The sequence below is a fragment of the Rhinatrema bivittatum genome, chromosome 3 (assembly GCF_901001135.1).
Source record: "Rhinatrema bivittatum chromosome 3, aRhiBiv1.1, whole genome shotgun sequence".
Lineage (NCBI taxonomy): Eukaryota > Metazoa > Chordata > Amphibia > Gymnophiona > Rhinatrematidae > Rhinatrema > Rhinatrema bivittatum.
The window spans coordinates 342,202,130-342,220,814 of record NC_042617.1 but is presented as its reverse complement, the minus strand read 5'-3'; the positions used below and the strand labels follow the sequence as shown (position 1 = coordinate 342,220,814).

The 18,685-nt window shown below is 45.3% G+C and overlaps 1 protein-coding gene across 13 annotated transcripts in view; it reads right to left on the bottom strand.

Moving 5' to 3' along the window:
* Window positions 1-328: 328 nt before the first annotated feature.
* Window positions 329-18,685, bottom strand: part of PNISR (PNN interacting serine and arginine rich protein) — a 145,995-nt gene continuing 127,638 nt past the window's right edge. For all 13 annotated transcript variants that reach the window (XM_029595377.1, XM_029595380.1, XM_029595379.1 and 10 more), the window contains 2 exons: window positions 913-1,975; window positions 329-700 (listed from right to left, as the gene is read on the bottom strand). In XM_029595377.1, coding sequence (XP_029451237.1) covers window positions 670-700; window positions 913-1,975 — 1,094 coding nt within the window. In that variant the 3' untranslated portion in view covers window positions 329-669. The remainder of the gene's footprint in view (window positions 701-912; window positions 1,976-18,685) is intronic.

The following is an 18,685-nucleotide window of genomic DNA, read 5'->3' as shown; positions in this document are numbered from 1 at the left end:
CACTTTCCAAGAAGCTAAGAAAATTAATTAGTTTTTTTATTGTCTTACAATTATTTAAGCAGATTCCTTTTTTTCTCTGCCATTTCACATTCTTGCTCTTCCCAAGAACTATAGAATGGAACTATTTTGTGTTTTCTTTCTAGACTATAGGATTGGATTTTAGAATATTTTATTTTTTTTGCTGTTTGCAATTGTTTTGACCATGTAATTCGGATCCTGAGATAGAAGCACTACAAATTAAAATAATGAAGGACATTTCATGGATAGATCACATTGTTATAACAATCACAGGAAAAAGTCTTTCCTTTAAAAACTTTCAAAATCATGGTGTAGGAACATTACCAAAAATTATCTAAAGAATTTATTGACATCACAGTACACTCAATAGTAATTTTAAGACCATTACAGCTGAAAGAGATTAGTCTATGGGATATTCTTAATGAGCACTGTGTTCTTCCAAAAACTTTAATACAAAGGAATCCTATTACTCATTTAACCTGGAGCAGCTGTTGAAAATAAAGAAAAAAAAGAAAAAAAAAAAAACTATTTACAGTTTAAAAAGAATTCTGGTTTCACCTACACAGCCATAATGTGTCTCTATAATGAGACAAGCCCTTAAAACTCATGGAATTTTTAAACAAAATCATGGCAAAAGTGCCACATCCTTCCTCAGCGTTTTCGGCGGGGAGGGGTGGTTGACCTGAAAAATAACAAAAAAAGGGAGGAATACAATCAGTGATTAAAAAATGATTTTTAGTAAAACTACAAAGTTTTTAACTTGCACTTAATTTACTTTCCCATGCCAACAATTTTAAAAGGATTAAACTCATTTATGAAGCAAAGTGCACTTATGTAAGACAATTTTAATTAAAACTAAAGAAAATCAGAAAAAATACTTAAAAAGTATACTACCTTGATCGAGACTTAGACTTGTGTTTGCGGCTTGCCTTCTTACCAGACCTTTGAGTTTTCTCCACAGACTCTGACCGGCTATGCTTCTGTTTTTTGGCCTTTCTCTCTTTGCTGAATTCTGGTGATTCAGAACTGCTCCTTCCACTAGAGTCAGAGGCGGACCGTTTTTTACAGTCTTTGGTGGAACTCCTCTTGCTCTCTTGCCTAGAATCCTGCCGTGCTATTTTAGAAGATGATGACTCGTGAGAGAGGGTTCTTTCACTCTCTCGTTTTCTTTTAGTCCTACTCTCATCATGACTGCTAGATTTGCTAACTCTATCTTCATCTTTCATTTGTCTCTCCCTTCTTTTATCCTGCTCTCTCTCATGAACCCTTTCCTTTCTCTTCTTCTCTCTATCCATGCTCCTATTACTATTTTCTTTTTTAACTTCTCGCTCCTTACTATCGCCCTTACGTTTGTTCCTGCTCCTACCATGGTCATCACTCCTGCGTCTGTCTCTGCTCCCCTTGGCGTGTCTATCCCTCGAGCTACTTCTACGTTTTTCCCTACTTCTTTCCTGAGAAGAACTACGATTTCTACGCCTTTCCCTTTCCAGGCTGTTTCGACTTGATCTCCTCCTCTCGCTGATTTTTTCCCTACTTCTACTTCTCTCCCTCCTATTCCTATGAGAGTAACTTCTGCTTCTGCTACGTCTGACTGTCCGTGAAGGAGATCTGCTTGGGCTATGTCTTTTCTTTCGTTTGGGAGAAGAAAAATATGATGAACTGTGGCTGCTTCCTGAGCTAGAACTGTAAGAAGAGCTAGAGGGGCTACTGCTGCTGCTGCTCCTGCTATTGCTCGTGGTGCTACTACTGCTGCTACTTCTCGACTTGCTTCCAGCCTTTTCCTTTTCCTTAACTTCTTTTTTTAAATCTACGTACAACAGAGTATCACTCAAAGACCCTTTCTTTTCATCATCTATATCAACCTCATATTCTCTCTCTTCCTGTATTTCTGTACACTCTTGTTCTGCAATAGCTGCTTCAATCTCTCTTTTTATTCTTTCGTTCTGTAATCTTTCCTCTGCAAAAAAAAGAAAATAAAATCATCCAGAGACAGGGTTCTGAAAAAAATACAACACATAATTCAAACATACTTTATCCTAGTGTTGTCTATTGGGTTTCCAAACAGTTTCATTTTTAACAAAATATAATTTCCTTTCTTTTCTTGAATGCCCACACCCCCAGCAATATTTCAGCAATTAGAAAAACTCTCTCTCTCTCTCTATATATATATATATATGTAGTTATAAAAATTCTTACAGTACACAATTAAAACTGAACTGCCTCCTTAAACTAAGTCATAAATAATATCCACATGAAGCACTAAAGTATTTCAAATTCAATAAAATTATAATTTAACATTTACCTTAAATAGTATTATACAAAAATATCAGTAAAATACATGAATGCATCTACATAAAGTAAAAAAAACCACAAAAACTCCAACAAATATATGTCTCCAAGAAGGGTATCACAAGGTGCTACATACAATCTATGCTCATAACACTACTGAATGTTCCGAATACATGAATACGTGGAGCTTGCTCAGCAAATGAACTGTTCCTTTGCCCAGTTACAAATGTCAATTTTTAGTATTTAAGGTATGTGTTAAAAATTGTAATTAAGTTTTGTTTTTATTGAATTTGAAATATTACATTTGTGCTTCATGTGAATATACATACACACACACACACAAACAGTAGAGGCAGTCAAACAGCTAAAGTGTTCAATACAAATTGTAAATATAAAATTGTAGTGAACACGATAAATTAGTTCTTACCTGATAATTTTCGTTCCTGTAATACTACGGATCAGTCCAGACAGTGGGTTGAGCTTCCTGTCCAGCAGATGGAGACAGAGAAAAACTGAAAAGGTATCCTATATGAGGACAGTGCTCACCCTGCATCCCTCAGTATAAACGATAACAAAGCAGAAAAAATAGCTGAATAATTTAACTAGAATAAGATCAAGCAAATAACCCGTGAAAAATCATGAAATTGCAAATGGAAATTCAAACAATTCAAGAACTGCTCTTACATATATATCTATGTAATAGATACTTCCGATGCCATATAACTCGAAAAGAAGCAGACATTCCTCCAATCTGTGAATGAAAAATAGACATTCCTCAAGACTGTGAACGAAATGAAAACTTCGAGCGGTATCAAGAAACAGTCAGGGCGGGAGTCAGGACTGATCCGTGGTACTACAGGAATGAAAATTATCGGGTAAGAACTAATTTTCCTTTCCCTGTACGTACCTGGATTAGTCCAGACAGTGGGATGTACCACAGCTTCCCTAAGTAGGGTGGGACCGAGATAGGTACTTCGAGCGGGACTATCTACCGAATGGACCAAAAACTGGCGCCTCTACGTCGAGACGATAATGCCGCGCAAAGGTATGCAGAGATTTCCAAGAAGCTGCTCTGCAAATGGCTTGCGGGGAAACCAATTGGCTCTCTGGCTAAGAGGTAACCTGCGACCGCAAAGAATGGGCCTTTAAGCCCTCGGGAACCGGCCGGCCCCAACAGATATATGCAGATGCAATTGCCTCTTTTTGGTCCGCACCATAAACTAAAGAGATGATCAGAGACCCAAAACTAGTTTGTAACTGGTAAGGGCTGGAGTAGAACCCTGTGACATCCAAACGCTGTAGGTCTCCGCCAGGAGTGCTCGCAAAGTCCTCTGGAGAAAAGGCAGTAAGCTTCACTGACTGAAGTACGTGGAAGGAGGACACTACCTTTAGTAAGAAAGATGGGACCGTCTTTAGGGAAACCCCTGAATCCGAAAAACGAAGAAAGGGCTCCCTACAAGATAAGGTCTGAGGCTCGGAGACTCTCCTGGCCGAGCCAATAGAGACTAGAAATACTGATTTAAGAGTCAGGTCCTTAAGCGTAGGCAGCCAGAGGGGTTCGAAGGGTGCCATACCACGACGGACAAGTAGCCCGGACGGGCAGGTTCAAATGCTTAGCCCCCTTAAGAAATCGAACGACATTCGGATGGGCCGCCCCAAGAGGGAACAGAGGGCCAAATCTGTACTCACAAGGAATTGAAAGACGAACCTTTGGAGAGGCCACTCTGGAGGAAGAAGAGAACCTGGGACACCAGGACCTTGCGTGCCTGAACTCCGGAGTCAGCACACATATTTTCAAACACTCTCCATACCCGAACATAAGCGAGAGAGGTAGAAGTCTTACGGGCCCGCAACAGCGTGGATATAATTTCCTCCTTGTAACCCTTCTTTTTCAGTCGCCGCCACTCAAAGCCAGGCTGCTAGACAAAAGCGATCCACCCGATTGAAAAATACGGTACCCTGACGAAGCAGGTTTGGAAGGGGACAGAGATGAAGGGGACAGTCTGTCGCGAGTTTCACCAGATCCGCAAACCCTGGTCTCTGGGGCCACTCTGGCGCCATGAGGATGACCGGCCCCTTGTGAAGTTCTATTTTTGTGCGTACCTTTCTCACCAGGGGCCATGGTGGGAACACGTAGAGGATGACGTCATGCAGCCAGGGTAGAACTAGGGCATCCACCCCATCCGAGCAGCGCTCCACCTGCGACTGAAGAATGTGGAAGCCTTCACATACCTCATTGGTGGCCATAAGGTCGAAGTGGGGAACTCCCCACCTGCGCACGACAAGGGCCATTGCCTCTTTGGATAACTCCCACTCTCCGGGGTCTAGATGTTGGCGATGGAGGAGGTCGGCTTGAATATTCTCCTTTCCTGCAATGTAGGAGATCGCTAGCCGATCCAGATGGTGCTCCGCCCCGGAAAGTAGTTTGCTGGCTTCCAGGACCACTAGACAACTCCTGGTGCCACCCTGGCGATTGATCTAAGCTACTGTGGTGGCATTGTCCAAGAGGATTCTCACCGCTCTGCACCGAACCAGGGGTAGGAAGGTCTTGAGTGCCAGCCACACCGCTCGGGCCTCCAAACAATTGATGTGCCATCGGGATTGGACTGCAGACCATTGTCCCTGAGTAGACTGATTCTGACACACCGCTCCCAAGCCGGAGAGGCTGGCATCCATCGTTATAGTAATCCACTGGGGTGTCACCAGGGGCATCCCCTCCAACAGGTGAGCAATCGATAGCCACCACTGCATGCTGGCAATAGTAGAGTCTGAGAGCGTTAGAAATGTCCGAAAACTACTCCAAAACTAGCTTCCAGCGGAGCAGCAAAACTTTCTGTAACGGACGCATATGCGTAAAATCCCAAGGGACCAGACCTATAGGCAAAGCCATAGAGCCCAATACCTGGAGGTAGTCCCAAGCCGTAGGCACCGAGACAAGAGATGTTGTACTTAATCTATGAGCCTGAGCGTCCGGGCCTTGGAAGGAAAACTTTGGCCACCTGGGTGTCGAAACGTGCTCCTAGAAATTCCAGGACCTGAGAGGGCTGGAGGTTGCTCTTGGAGAAATTGACTATCCAACCGAGGGAGGAGAGGACCAACAGGACCCTGCTGACCGCTACCGTGCGGAACTGTTCCGATTTTGCTCGATCCTCCAGTTAGGGATAGTGCTGTCCCAGGATGTTGAACCGAAGATACTTCTGATGGTCCTGGCGGCTCGGGAAGTGAAGGTAGGCCTCTGACAAGTCGAGAGAGGCCAGAAATTTGCCCGAGTGAACCGCTGCTATGAGCGCCTCAAGGTCACAATTCAAAAATGAGGAATCTTGAGCGCTTTGTTGACTCTCTTGAGTCCAGGATCGGTCGAAAAGAGCCGGCCTTCTTGGGAATGACGGAATAGATGGAATACTGGCCGGACCCCCGTTCCTCCAAGGGGACCGGGACAATGGCACCGAGCTCCCGAAGCCTGTCGAGAATCTGGCACACCGCTGGGCACTTCCAAGTCCCGCAAGGAGAGATGAAGTAGCGGTCCGGGAGATCCCGAGCAAATTCTAAAGCGTAGCCTTTTTCGATCCCCTCGAGGACCCACTGATCCGAAGCAATCTTGACCCAGTCCTCCAGAAAGAGGACTGGGTCAAGAGATGTTCACCCAAGTCGGGAAAGGAGGAATGGGCCGGCCGCATTTCATTGAGGACTTCGTGGCGGCTTCCCGAGGGTTACCATCTCGGGACGGACGTCGGCCACAAAAGGAATGAGACCAAGACTGGGATCTAGTGGAGAGCGCCCTCTGAGTAGCCACTCGTGGCCTGTTGTACCTGCGCTGAAACGAGAGCGCGAAGGAAAAAAAAAAGGACTTGGACTGTCAAGGGCGGTCCTCAGGCAGCTTATGAATCTTGTGTTCTCCCAGAGACTTAACAAGCTGCTCCAGGTGCTCACCAAAAAGCAACTTACCCTTGAAGGGGAGAGTGCACAACTGCGATGTAGGAGTCTGCCGCCCAATTTCACAGCCAAAGGAGTCATCTGGCTGACCCCGTTGAGACCATTGATCCGGCCCGCACCCTAAGGAGATAATAAAGAGCATTAGATCTGTACGCAATCGCGCCTGCCAGCTGTTCTGCCTGTTCTACCTCTGCAGATGGGAGGACCTGGGTGCCGAGTAGTTATTGAACCCATCTGAGGCTTGCCCGCTGCATGAAACTGCTACAGACCGTCGCCCAGACCCCAAGTGCCAAAACTTCAAAAATTCTCATGAGATAGACTTCCACCTTACGGTCCTGAAGGTCCTTCAAGGCAGTCGCTCCTACAACCAGAATTGTAGGTCTCTTTGTGACCGCGGAAACCAAAACATTCACCTTAGGGATTGTGAGCATATCCAGACACTGCTCAGGGAGGGGGATGAGATTATTCGTGGCCCTTCCCACGTGTAAGCCAGCATCTGGCGCCTCTCACTCCCGTAGGAGTAACAGCATCAACATCGGATGAAAAAGAGAAGATCTGCGGAGGTGCCCTCAGCCCAGCTAGGACCGGATCCGCGTTCCTAGACGTCAAGGCACTCGGGCTTTCCCCCGGGTGGGGATCTATGCCCAGCTCAGCTAACACAAATGGTAAGAGTGGATCCAGCTTCTCCCACTGGGAGAGACTTAACATTCGTGGGTCGTCCCATTCTACCAGAGGATTCGGAGTTAGGGCATCCTCAGCTGGGTCGGGGTCCAGGAGCTGAGGTGGTAAATGAGAAGGATCCAGGGGATCCGGTACCCCCAGCACAATCCGTACACGAGTCGCCCCTTGATCTGGGATCTTGGATCCCTGATCCGCAGGTATCCTAGGGACCATAGCAGGAGGAGGACCTGAAGGAATGAGCGGTGGAGCAGGATCTGGGGGTGAGTTATCCTGCTGCATAGGCTGGCAACATATGCCTTATGCAAAGTAGGACAAGTCTGTTGAAAATTGGCCCGGCTTGTTTTGGTTTTTTTTCCCCTGTCACTAGGGGAGGGGGACCAGCAGGCTGAGGAAAGAGCTCACATCCGGGAAGTCCACAGGGATTAAATCGGGCGGACTTTGTGGAAAAAAGTCGTTTCCTCCCCCAGTCGGCACAGAATCCGAAGCGAGGTCTAAAGGCAAGATGGCTGCCGTTCCCGTGGTTTGCAGGAACGGGGCCGACCTCGGAGCGTGCTTGCAGGAGCAAGATCGCACAGCTGATTTGCCTTGTGCAGAGGAGCCTTCCCCGCCGGGCAAACACAGAGCACAGTCCCTCGCAGGAAAGCCTCGGTGCAGTCCCCACATGCGATCCAAAAAAACTGAACGAAGCATGGGGGGGGGGGGGGGGGGGGCCAGAACTGCCACGTGAGAAGCAAGCAAGTTCACCTGTGCCTGGCTGCGAGCGGAAAAGGGAAAAAAAATCAACTAACCACTCCTTTCCCCGAACCAGCAGCTTGAACGCTGTAGGCTTTTGAATCACGCTCTTTTTTATTTTTATAAAGAGGCAGAGGAATTATATATCTCTGTCCATAGACCGGAGGCATGCCACTTCTCTGGGTCTGCGTGGGGGAGGGACTGGACCACCAGTGTCACCCCAAGCCAGGCAGATCACCGGGTAGGGTCCTAGGCTGATCACATTAAGGGGCAAAGCCCCCCTAGGCCCTAATAAGAACAAGCAGCAAGCATCGCTGCCCCAAATATAAGTTTTCTTCAAATTTCCTTTTTTTTTTTTGAAAACTTTATATGAAGAGAAATACTTGCTTGATCCCTGAACAAGACAGAAGAAGGAGAAAATACTTCCTCAAAGGCAAAAAACTGCCTAAAGAGAGGGAACCGCAGGTTCTGCTATCTGCATTTGCTGGAGACAGACTGAGGGATGCAGGGTGATATCTTTCCAGTTTTTCTCTGTCTCCATCTGCTGGACAGGAGGCTCAACCCACTGTCTGTACTGATCTGGGTACGTACAGGGAAAGCAAAATTGCTTACCTTGTAATAGGTGTTATCCCAGGACAGCAGGATGTAGTCCTCACATATAGGTGACGTCACTGACGGAGCCCTAAGGCGGGAAAGCTTTCTGTCAAAGTTTCTAGAAACTTTTGACTGGCCCTGTGAGGCCACTGAGCATGCCCAGCATGCTATGATATTCTCTGCCACAGGTGTCTCTCTTCAGTCTCATATGTAGCAAAAGCGTTAGCAAAATTAAAGTAATAAAGGTATGAGGCCCAACTCCGCGGGGTGGCGGGTGGGTTCTGTGAGGACTACATCCTGCTGTCCTGAGATAACACCTATTACAAGGTAAGCAATTTTGCTTTATCCCAGGACAAGCAGGATGCTAGTCCTCACATATGGGTGATTAGCAAGCTAGAGGCTGAGTCATTTGGGATTGAGGCAACAGTGAAGTATTGTTGTTGCAATGAATCAGCCGAAGATCACAGCAGGTTGGATGTAGGAGGAGTTGGGATTACACTGGAAACAAGTTCTTTAAGACAGATTGTCCATAGGCTGAATCTTGTCTTCCTGCTTTGTCTAAACAGTAATGAGCTGCAAAGGTGTGAAGAGAACTCCATGTTGCTGCTTTGCATATGTCAAGGATTGGTACTGAACGAAAGTGTGCTACTGAAGCTGACATTGCTCTTACTGAATGTGCTTTTACTCGCCCTTGGAGAGGAAGGCCTGCTTGTTCATAACAAAATTGTATGCAATCTGCTAGCCAGTTGGATAGAGTATGTTTTCCCACTGGTTTACCTGGTTTGTTTGGGTCATAGGAAACAAAAAGCTGATTGGATTTCCTGTGGGCTGCAGTGCGGTTGAGATAAAAGGATAAAGCACGCTTACAGTCCAAGGTATGGATTGGTTCAAGTGGAATTCCGTGACTATTTTGGGAAGGAATTTTGGATGTGTACGTAGAACCACTGTCATGTAAGAACTTAGTAAAAGGTTCATATGTGACAAGTGCTTGCAACTCACTAACCCTTCTAACTGATGTAATGGCTATGAGGAAAATAGTCTTCCATGTAAGAAATTTTAGGTCAGTGGAATGTATGGGTTCAAAGGGAGAACACATAAGCCTTGATAAAACCAAATTGAGATCCCATGGTGTGGCTGGGTGTCTAATTGGTGGTTTGAGGTGAGTTAAACCTCTCATAAACCTGCTGACGAGAGGTTGTGTGGAAAAAGGTGCATCCGCTACCTGGTTATGGTAAGCAGAGATTGCACTTAAATGTACTCTTACAGATGAAGTCTGGAGACCAGATTCTGAAAGATGGTATAAGTAGTCTAGTAAAGAATTTGTAGGGCAAGTGAAAGGATTTATGTTGTTTTGCGTGCACCACAAAGTGAACCTCTTCCATGTGGAAGGTTTGCGTGAAGCTATAAGCACTTGAGATATATTGGAGGAAAGATTGAGTGGTTGTAAGATCAAGCTTTCAACATCCATGCTGTCAGGGCTAGGGATTGGAGGTTGGGATGGCGCAACCGACCCTGATCCTGAGTTATGAGAGTGGGAGCTACTCCTAGACGAATGGGATCCCTGACTGAGAGGTCAAGAAGTGTGGGAAACCATACTTGTCGAGGCCAATATGGGGCTATGAGTATCATGGTCCCCTTGTCCTGTTGTAGCTTCACTAGAGTTTTGGTTATGAGCGGTATTGGAGGATACGCGTAGAGTAGGCCTGAGTTCCAAGGGCGAGCAAATGCGTCCTTGGCCAGCTTGCTGTTCAATTTGTATAGGGAACAGTAGTTGTCTACTTTGTAATTTAGATGTGATGCAAAGAGGTCTACTGCTGGATGTCCCCAAAGTTGAAATATCCTGGTCACTACTGAGGGATCCAGGGACCATTCGTGTGGTTGGAATTGACGACTGAGTCTGTCCGCCACTACATTGTGAATGCCCGCCAGATAAGTGGCCTTGAGAAACATGGAGTTGCTCAGGGCCCAACTCCATATCTGAGATGCCTCTTGACAAAGGAGGTACGAGCCTGTCCCTCCTTGTTTGTTGATGTACCACATGGCTACTGTGTTGTCCGTTTGGATCAGAACAGTCTTGTGTGTAAGGCAGTCCTTGAAGGCATGCAGAGCATAACGTATAGCTCGACGTTCCAGGAAATTGATTTGAAATGTTGCTTCGAGCTTTGTCCAAGTTCCTTGTGTTTGAAAATTGTCTATGTGAGCTCCCCAACCCAAGGTGGATGCATCTGTAGTTACAGTTACTTGTGGAACTGGTTGTTAAAAAGATAGGCCCTTGCGCAAATTGTCCTTGTTCATCCACCATAGTAGAGAAGAACGTAGTTGGTGGGTTACTTGCATTTGAGCATGCAGTGGTTGAATGGCTTGGATCCATTGTGATCTTAAAGTCCATTGTGTTATTCTCATGGCTAAACGTCCCATGGGTGTAACGTGAACTGTAGAGGCCATGTGGCCTAGTAAAGTTAGAACCTGGTGAGCTGTTACTTGTGTTTGTGAGCTGAGCCACGTTGCTAGCAGTGAGATTGTTTCTGCACGATCTTCTGGCAGAAAAGCTCTTGCAAGGTTGGTGTTCAAATCTGCTCCTATGAACTGAAGCAGTTGTAATGGTGTGAGGTGGGATTTTTGATAATTGATCAGGAAACCCACTGAATGTAGTGTTGCAATTGTTTGATTGAGGGAATCGAGAGCTCCTTGTAGAGACTGACTTCTGATGAGCCAGTCGTCTAGGTATGGGAATACATGAGCCCCTTGTTTGCGTAGATGTGCTGCTATGACTGCTAGACATTTTGTGAACACTCTGGGTGCAGAGGCGAGTCCGAAAGGGAGTACTCTGTATTGGAAATGTTGATGACCCACTATGAAGCGCAGGTACTTGCGATGAGGAGGGTATATTGGGATGTGAGTATAAGCATCCTGAAGATCCAGAGAACAAAGCCAATCTCCTTGTTGAAGAAGAGGAAGCATGGTGCCTAGGGAAACCATCCTGAATTTTTCTTTCTTTAGAAATCTGTTGAGATTTCTTAGGTCTAGGATGGGCCTTAGGCCTCCTGTTTTCTTTGGAATGAGGAAGTAACAGGAGTAGAATCCTCTGCCCTTCTGAGAATGTGGCACTAACTGTATTGCCCTGATTTTCAGAAGGGTGGATAATTCTGTTTGTAGAAGAATTAGTTGAGACTCTTGTTGTGGGATGGCTCTCGGTGGAAATTCTGGTGGAATTGACAGGAAATTTAGCTTGTATCCTTGAGCAATTATAGAGAGCACCCATTGGTCTGTTATTGTTTTCCAGTGAGTGTAAAAGTGGGATACTCTTCCTCCTACTGGAAGTTGTGTGTGAGGATTGAAAGGAGTGGCTTGTTCCCTGGGCAGTATCTCAAAACCCAGACGCAGGGCCTGTCTGAGGTGGAGGTTGAGTACGAGGTGCCCTGGGTTGTCTAGTTTGGGCACGTTGTTGCTGAGGCCTAGTGGATCTACCCCTAGATGTTTGGGAGTAGTATCTGCATGGCCTATAGTAGGGCCTCCTTGTTTCTCTGCGAGGAAGTCGACGAGGAGGCTGTGTGGAAGGATCCTGAGGTATTTGAGACAATTGACGCAAAGTCTCTGTGTGATCCTTCAGTTGTTGGACTGCCTCTTGAACTTTTTCTTCAAAAAGGTTATCTCCCTTGCATGGAAGATCAACAAGTTTTTCTTGGACCTCAGGCCTGAGGTCAGAGGCCTTGAGCCATGCATATCTGCGTGCAGCAATACTTACAGCTGCAGTCCTGGAGGCAATATCGAAACCGTCGTAGGCCGCCCTCACTTCATGTTTACCTGCTTCCAGGCCCTTATGTATAATGGCTTGTGCAGGTTCTTGAAGCTGTTCAGGTAGAGATTTTGTAAAATCCTCCATCTGTTTCCATAAATTTCTCTGATACTGTGTCATGTACAGCTGGTATGCAGAGATTCTGGAGTTCAGCATAGAAGATTGATAAATTTTTCTTCCCATAGAATCAAGGAAACGATGATCTTTGCCCGGTGGGGTAGAAGAATGAGGACGGATTATTTTTGATTTTTTCTGGGCAGATTCAACTACCACAGATTGATGTGGCAGTTGTGCCTTTTGGTATCCTGGAGATGATTGTACTAAATAAGACGAATCCACTCTCTTGTTTACAGCTGACACTGTGGATGGGTGCTCCCAGATACGGTGTTGTAGGTCTAAGAGCACCTCGTGTATAGGGATGACCAAAACTTGTTTTGGGGGATCCACAAATTGCAGGACTTCTAAAGTATGTTGTCTTGAGTCCTATTCCGCTTCCAACTTGAAAGGAATGGTGTCTGCCATATCCTGTATGAAATTAGAGAAAGACAGGTCTTCAGGTGGGGACTTCTTTCTGGGCTCTGGAGGTGAGGGATCAGACATGAAGTCCTCTGAAGAGGATTCTGTATCTTGGCTATCCCAGGATTCCTCTTCTTCCTGTCTGTGAGTGGATCTTGGTGGAAAATATAGACCTGATGGACCTGGTAATGGGTCATCAACAGGTGTGGGTGGAAAAACGTGCTCCCCAGGTTTTTTGGGCAAGGTGTCGATGACATCTTGGTATCTCTGAAGCAGACGCTGAAAAGATGGTAGGTCGTGAACATCATCATCATCATCCATCGGTGTTGGCCTCGATGTCGAGAGCGGCCGTTTTCCCGTTGGAGGCGGTAACATGGGCATCGATACGGTAGTAATCGATGGTAGTTGCGCATAGATCGACGTCGATGTGGTGATTATCCTTGGTGTCGACGTCAATTCTTCTATTGTTCTCGGCGTCACTGTGGACACCGGCATCGGTGGTCCCACCGGCATCGGCAAAGTTGCCGGCATCGATGCTGGAAGCATCGGCATTGACGAGCCCGTCGGAATTAGCTGTTCCCTCAAAGCCTGTGATATCGCTTGTCTGATGATATCAGACAATTCTGGCGTTACAACTGTTGGTACCAGAGCAGTTGTAAGCGGTGGCGAAGGCTGAGGCGTTGGATCCGCTGCAGGGCCCTGCAGGGGATCAGGTGTCAAGATCGGAGGATGAGGCCCAGACCCCGAGGTTTCCTCCGAGCGTGGCCGCTTTGCTGTCGACGGATCCTGGGACGCTGATTCAGTCGTCGATGACCTTCGATGTCGATGTCTATGTTTCGACTTTTGCGGGTCAACGGATTTCGTCGATGTGGACGAGGACGACGAATGATCCCCTGACGGTCCCGGGGTGGACTATTTAAGCAATAAGCGCTTTGTCGCTCCGGCCGGAGACGATTTTGATGACGTCGAAGGCAATGGTATTAATTGAAGGTGGAATAAATGTTCCATCTTTTCTAGTCGAGATTTTCTTGTTTTCGGCGTCATCTTGGCACATTGCGGGCAATTTTGTACGTCGTGTTTTTCACCGAGACAGATAATGCACTCGAGATGCGGATCGGTTAACGACATCTTACGGGCGCATTCCGGACATTTTTTAAAGCCGGTAGCCATGTTGCGATCGACGGCCATCGAGGGAAAAACGGAATTTTGTGAGAAAATTATTTTCTCCAAATGAGAAGAAAATGAGACCGAAGTACTCACCAGCCGGTGAAGAAAAAACCCCTTGAGAGATTGTGACAGAGAATATCCGAGAGGTATGACTTAAGTCACAAAAGTATTGAGAAGTTCTCAATGGCTCCTACACCACGATGCGAACTGCAGCACGGAAAGACGAAGACTGAAGAGAGACACCTGTGGCAGAGAATATCATAGCATGCTGGGCATGCTCAGTGGCCTCACAGGGCCAGTCAAAAGTTTCTAGAAACTTTGACAGAAAGCTTTCCCGCCTTAGGGCTCCATCAGTGACGTCACCCATATGTGAGGACTAGCATCCTGCTTGTCCTGGGATAATAAACAATATAAATTTTGTTTTATTAGAAAATATTTTATTCTTCTTAGATATCACACACTATAAGCTGTTTTTAAACAATTATCAACATGTATACACTCACTTTTACTATCATGAGAACCTGTCTTTGTAAAAAGACTGTCCATTTAGCAGATACGTTTTTAAATGTCTCTCCAGAACCCTGCTGAATGTTATGTCCCAGATCCAAAATGCTCCAATGAATGGTTGCACCAGAACTAGAATGTACTAGCACCAAGATCATGCTGGGTTCAGCTTTAATCCATTGTAACCGTTGCATTTAAAACCAGATGTCAACTTAAAACTCTCCTTGATAAAGGACCTCTGTTTCGCATACCAATGGTTTAATCAGGAGGATGCATAAATATCTAAGAATAAAATTGTTTTCTAATAACACATAACAGTGTTCACTATGATTTTATAGAGATTATAAATATATAGATAGACATATGTCTCCTATATTAGAGGTTCAAAATTCTGGTTCTCAAGAGACTGGTTTTCAGGATATCCACATATCTGCGCACACTTGATCCAAGAATCAGGTTACCCGTACAGGGGTAGATCCTTTTGATGGCCCAGTGGTAGGCAGGAGTTATTGCAGGCCATAGAAACAGTTCCATGTGTTGGTGGCCTGGCAGCAGCTCTGGGCAAAAGTTTCAAATGTTAAGCACACTGGAGCCTGAATGTTTTCCAACCCTGGTGGCAGGTCATAGATACAAATGCTATCCTGAGGACCCTCATATATAGGTTGAGTGTGAATTTCATAATCCTTTCGGGCAATAGGACATACTGGGCTAAAATTGCTGTCCCTCTTCTGTTCAACTATATGGATAAACTCAAGGGAATTTTTTTTTTGCCTCATTTGGACATACTGAATTGAGGGTCTCAAAACCCTTGCTAGTAGCCTATTTGAAAAAGTTTAAAAGAAACAATTAAGGGAAGAATGATGCATTCCCCCCCCCCCCCCCTCACATTGTGATTTCTAGGGAAATTACCTCCTCTGCATTGGCAGGCTACAGTATAATATATTGTAAAAGGATACTGCCATAAGAATTTAAGAATTGCCATACTGGGTCAAGCCTAGTATCCTGTTTCCAACAGTGGTCAATCTGGTTCACTAGTACTTGCCAGGATCACAAATAGTAGATACATCCCATTCAATGTCTAGGGATCAGTAATGGTCCCCAAGTCTATCTGGTTATGGCTTTTTCTCTTCAGAAATCTATCTTAATGTTTTTAAATCCAGATATGCCTACTGCCTAAAATTTACCACATAATTTGGCAATCAAATCCAGAGCTTACTTGTGCATTGAATAAAAAATATTTTCTCCAATTTGTTTTAAATGTGCTATTTACTAACCTCATGGAATGTCCCCATGTCTTTGTATTTTTTGAAAGAGTAAATAACCGATTTGCATTTACCCATTTCATAGACCTCTATCACATCCCCCTCTCTGTTGTCTCTTCACCAAGCTGAAAAGCCCTAACCCTTTTAGTCTTTCCTCATAGATGAGCTGTTTCATCCATTTTATCATTTTGGTTGCTCTTATCTGTATCTTTTCCAGTTCAGCTATATATTGTTTGAGATGTGGCAAACAGAATCATACACAGTACAGTAGATGCAGTCTCACCACTATAGAGGTATGACATTCTCTGTTTTATTCTCCATTCCTTTCCTAATAATTCTTAACACTGTTTGCTTTTTTGACTGCCACCTCACAGTGAACTGAGGATTTCAAAGTACTGCAGCTACAAATTATCTGAAATAATTGGCTTATTTATATCTGAGCTAAGTATATTCCTTGTCTGATTTTTATAATATTTTGTGCCTTTGAGGGGAAGAGGTATATTTTACTTATGAACAGAAGTCCTAAAGTGGGTATTGGGGCTGAAAAAGAAATAAAAAAAAAAAGAAAAAAAAAAGTTCAATAAGTTTTACCAGTATGGCTGGGGGGGGGCTCTTTATAAAATTCATTGGTGTAGAGACCAGCATTTGGGAGCGGACAACAGCCACTGTTTGCAGTTCTTCCTGTGAGAGGCAGCTACAAGGTATCTAAAAAAAATTGTTTTCCTGCAAGTAATCTCAACTCCCTCCCAACCTCTACCCACCCACCTCGGAGTTTACTTTTCTTATATAGTCTTCCCTGGACTCCTAGATAATTAGTTTCAATTAATTCATCCCCCATTACACTGTAGTTCCTTACAGCTCAGATAACGGTAATTTAAACTGTCATATTGCTTGTAAAAATTGGTTTTCATATTCTACCTATTAATCTTTACTGACTAACACTAATACTTTTAGTTTTTATTTCAAATACCTATTAAAAAATCTTTGCTAGAGCCTAAATTTTACCTTATCTATATGAATTTTAAGGAATTAGTGATAATTTAATAAAATGTCTTTCATTCAATGCAACAATTATGTTGCTTATGTCCCAAGGCCTATTTGGAGAATCAAAGGTTGTCCCTTGTGCCTTCAGCTGTCTGCAATTAAAATGGAAATGACTCACCTAAGGGAGGAATTGTCCAGGTTTCAATTAACCTCCCCCCTTCCTTGAACCATCCAGATCTCTCGCCCATCTCTCACAAAGGTTTCAGAAATTCAGGAAAAAGCAGAGTTGCTTACCTGTAATAGGTGTTCTCCCAGGACAGCAGGATGTTAGTCCTCACATATGGGTGACATCATCAGATGGAGCCCTGTCACGGAACACTTTTGTCAAAGTTTCTAGAACTTTGACTGGCACACTGAGCATGCCCAGCATGCCACCAACCCTGTAGCCACCAGGGGTCCCCCTTAAGTCTCGTTTGTAGCAAAAGTACGAGCAAAAAATAAAATAATAAAACATAAGCGAACCCAACTCCACGGGGTGGCAGGAAGGTTTCATGAGGACTAACATCCTGCGGTCCTGGGAGAACAACTGTTACAGGTAAGCAACTCTTTCTCCCAGGACAAGCAGGATGGTAGTCCTCACATATGGGTGAATAGCAAGCTACAGGATGAGTCATACATATGAGGCCAAGCAGCACACAATATGTGCAACAGGCACAACATCTGGGGTACCGTTGGCAAGGATGAGGTAGCCTGAAATTCACAGTGGGTCGAGGTAGGAGAAGTTGGGTTACTACACTGGGAACAAATTTCTTAGGACCAAAGACGGAATCCTGTCATCCTGCCTTATCCAGGCAGTAGTGAGCTGCGAAGGTATGGAGAGAGCTCCATGTCGCAGCCCTGCAGATGTCAGTAAATCGGTACTGAACAGCAGTGTGCTACTGACATTGCTATCGTCCCTGTAGTGGAAGGCCTGCTTCAATGCAGTCTGCCAACCAGTTTGACAGTGTTTGCTTGCCCACCGCATTCCCAAGTTTGTTTTTATCAAAAGATACAAAGAGTTGGGTGGACATCCTGTGGGCTGTAGTGCGGTCTAAGTAAAACGCAAGAGCACGCTTATAGTCCAAGGTGTGCAGAGCTCGCTCACCTGGGTGAGCGTGAGGTCTTGGAAAGAAAGTGGGCAAGACTTACTGATTTAAATGGAATCAGTTATCACCTTAGGAAGGAATTTAGGGTGAGTGCAAAGAACCACCCGGTCATGAAGGAACCTTGTGTAGGGTGAGTAGATCACAAGGGCCTGTAACTCACTTATCCTGCAAGCAGATGTGATGGCTACTAGGAAAACAACTTTCCATGTAAGGTATCTGAGTTCACAGGAGTGCAAGGGCTCAAAAGCAGTGTGCATGACCAGTGCAAGTATCACATCGAGGTCCCATGCCGCAACCGAAGGCCGTAGAGGAGGCTTAAGTTGTATTAAGCCTCTCATGAAGCGATTCACCAGGGTTTGAGTCGTTATCGGGGCATCCCCTATTCTTTGATGGTAAGCAGAGATGGCACTAAGGTGCACACTGATAGATGATGTCTGGAAACCAGATTCCGAGAGGTGCCAGAGATAATCTAACAGACTCGATGCGGGGCAAGAAAAGGGATCCAAGCCTTTCTGTGTGCACCACAAGGTAAATCTCTTCCATTTAGAGCGGTAGGATTTCCGTGTGGAAGGCTTCCGTGAAGCTACTAGGACTTGAGATACATCACTTGAAAGGTTGAGTGGTTGTAGTATTAGCTTTTCAACATCCAGACCATCAGAGAGAGGGCCTGAAGGTTCGGGTGGCTTAACTTGCTGTAATTCTGTGTTATGAGGTTGGGCGATGTGCCCAGGCGAATGGGGTCCTGGACAGAAAGGTCGAGAAATATGGGAAACCAAATTTGGTGCAGCCAATATGGGGCTATGAGAATCATTAAGCCCCAGTCCTGTTGCAGCTTCACCAGAGACTTGCTTATTAGTGGAATCAGAGGGTACGCATAAAGCAGGCCTTTGTTCCAGGGACGGGCGAAGGCATCCCTTCTTGGTGCTGGCCGGTCCCTGTGCAGAGAGCAGAAGCATTCCACTTTGTGGTTCTAACTGGACGCAAAGAGGTCGATGGTAGGATGACCCCACCGGTGGAAGATTCTGCTCGCAACCGAGGGATCTAGAGACAATTTGTGGGGCTGG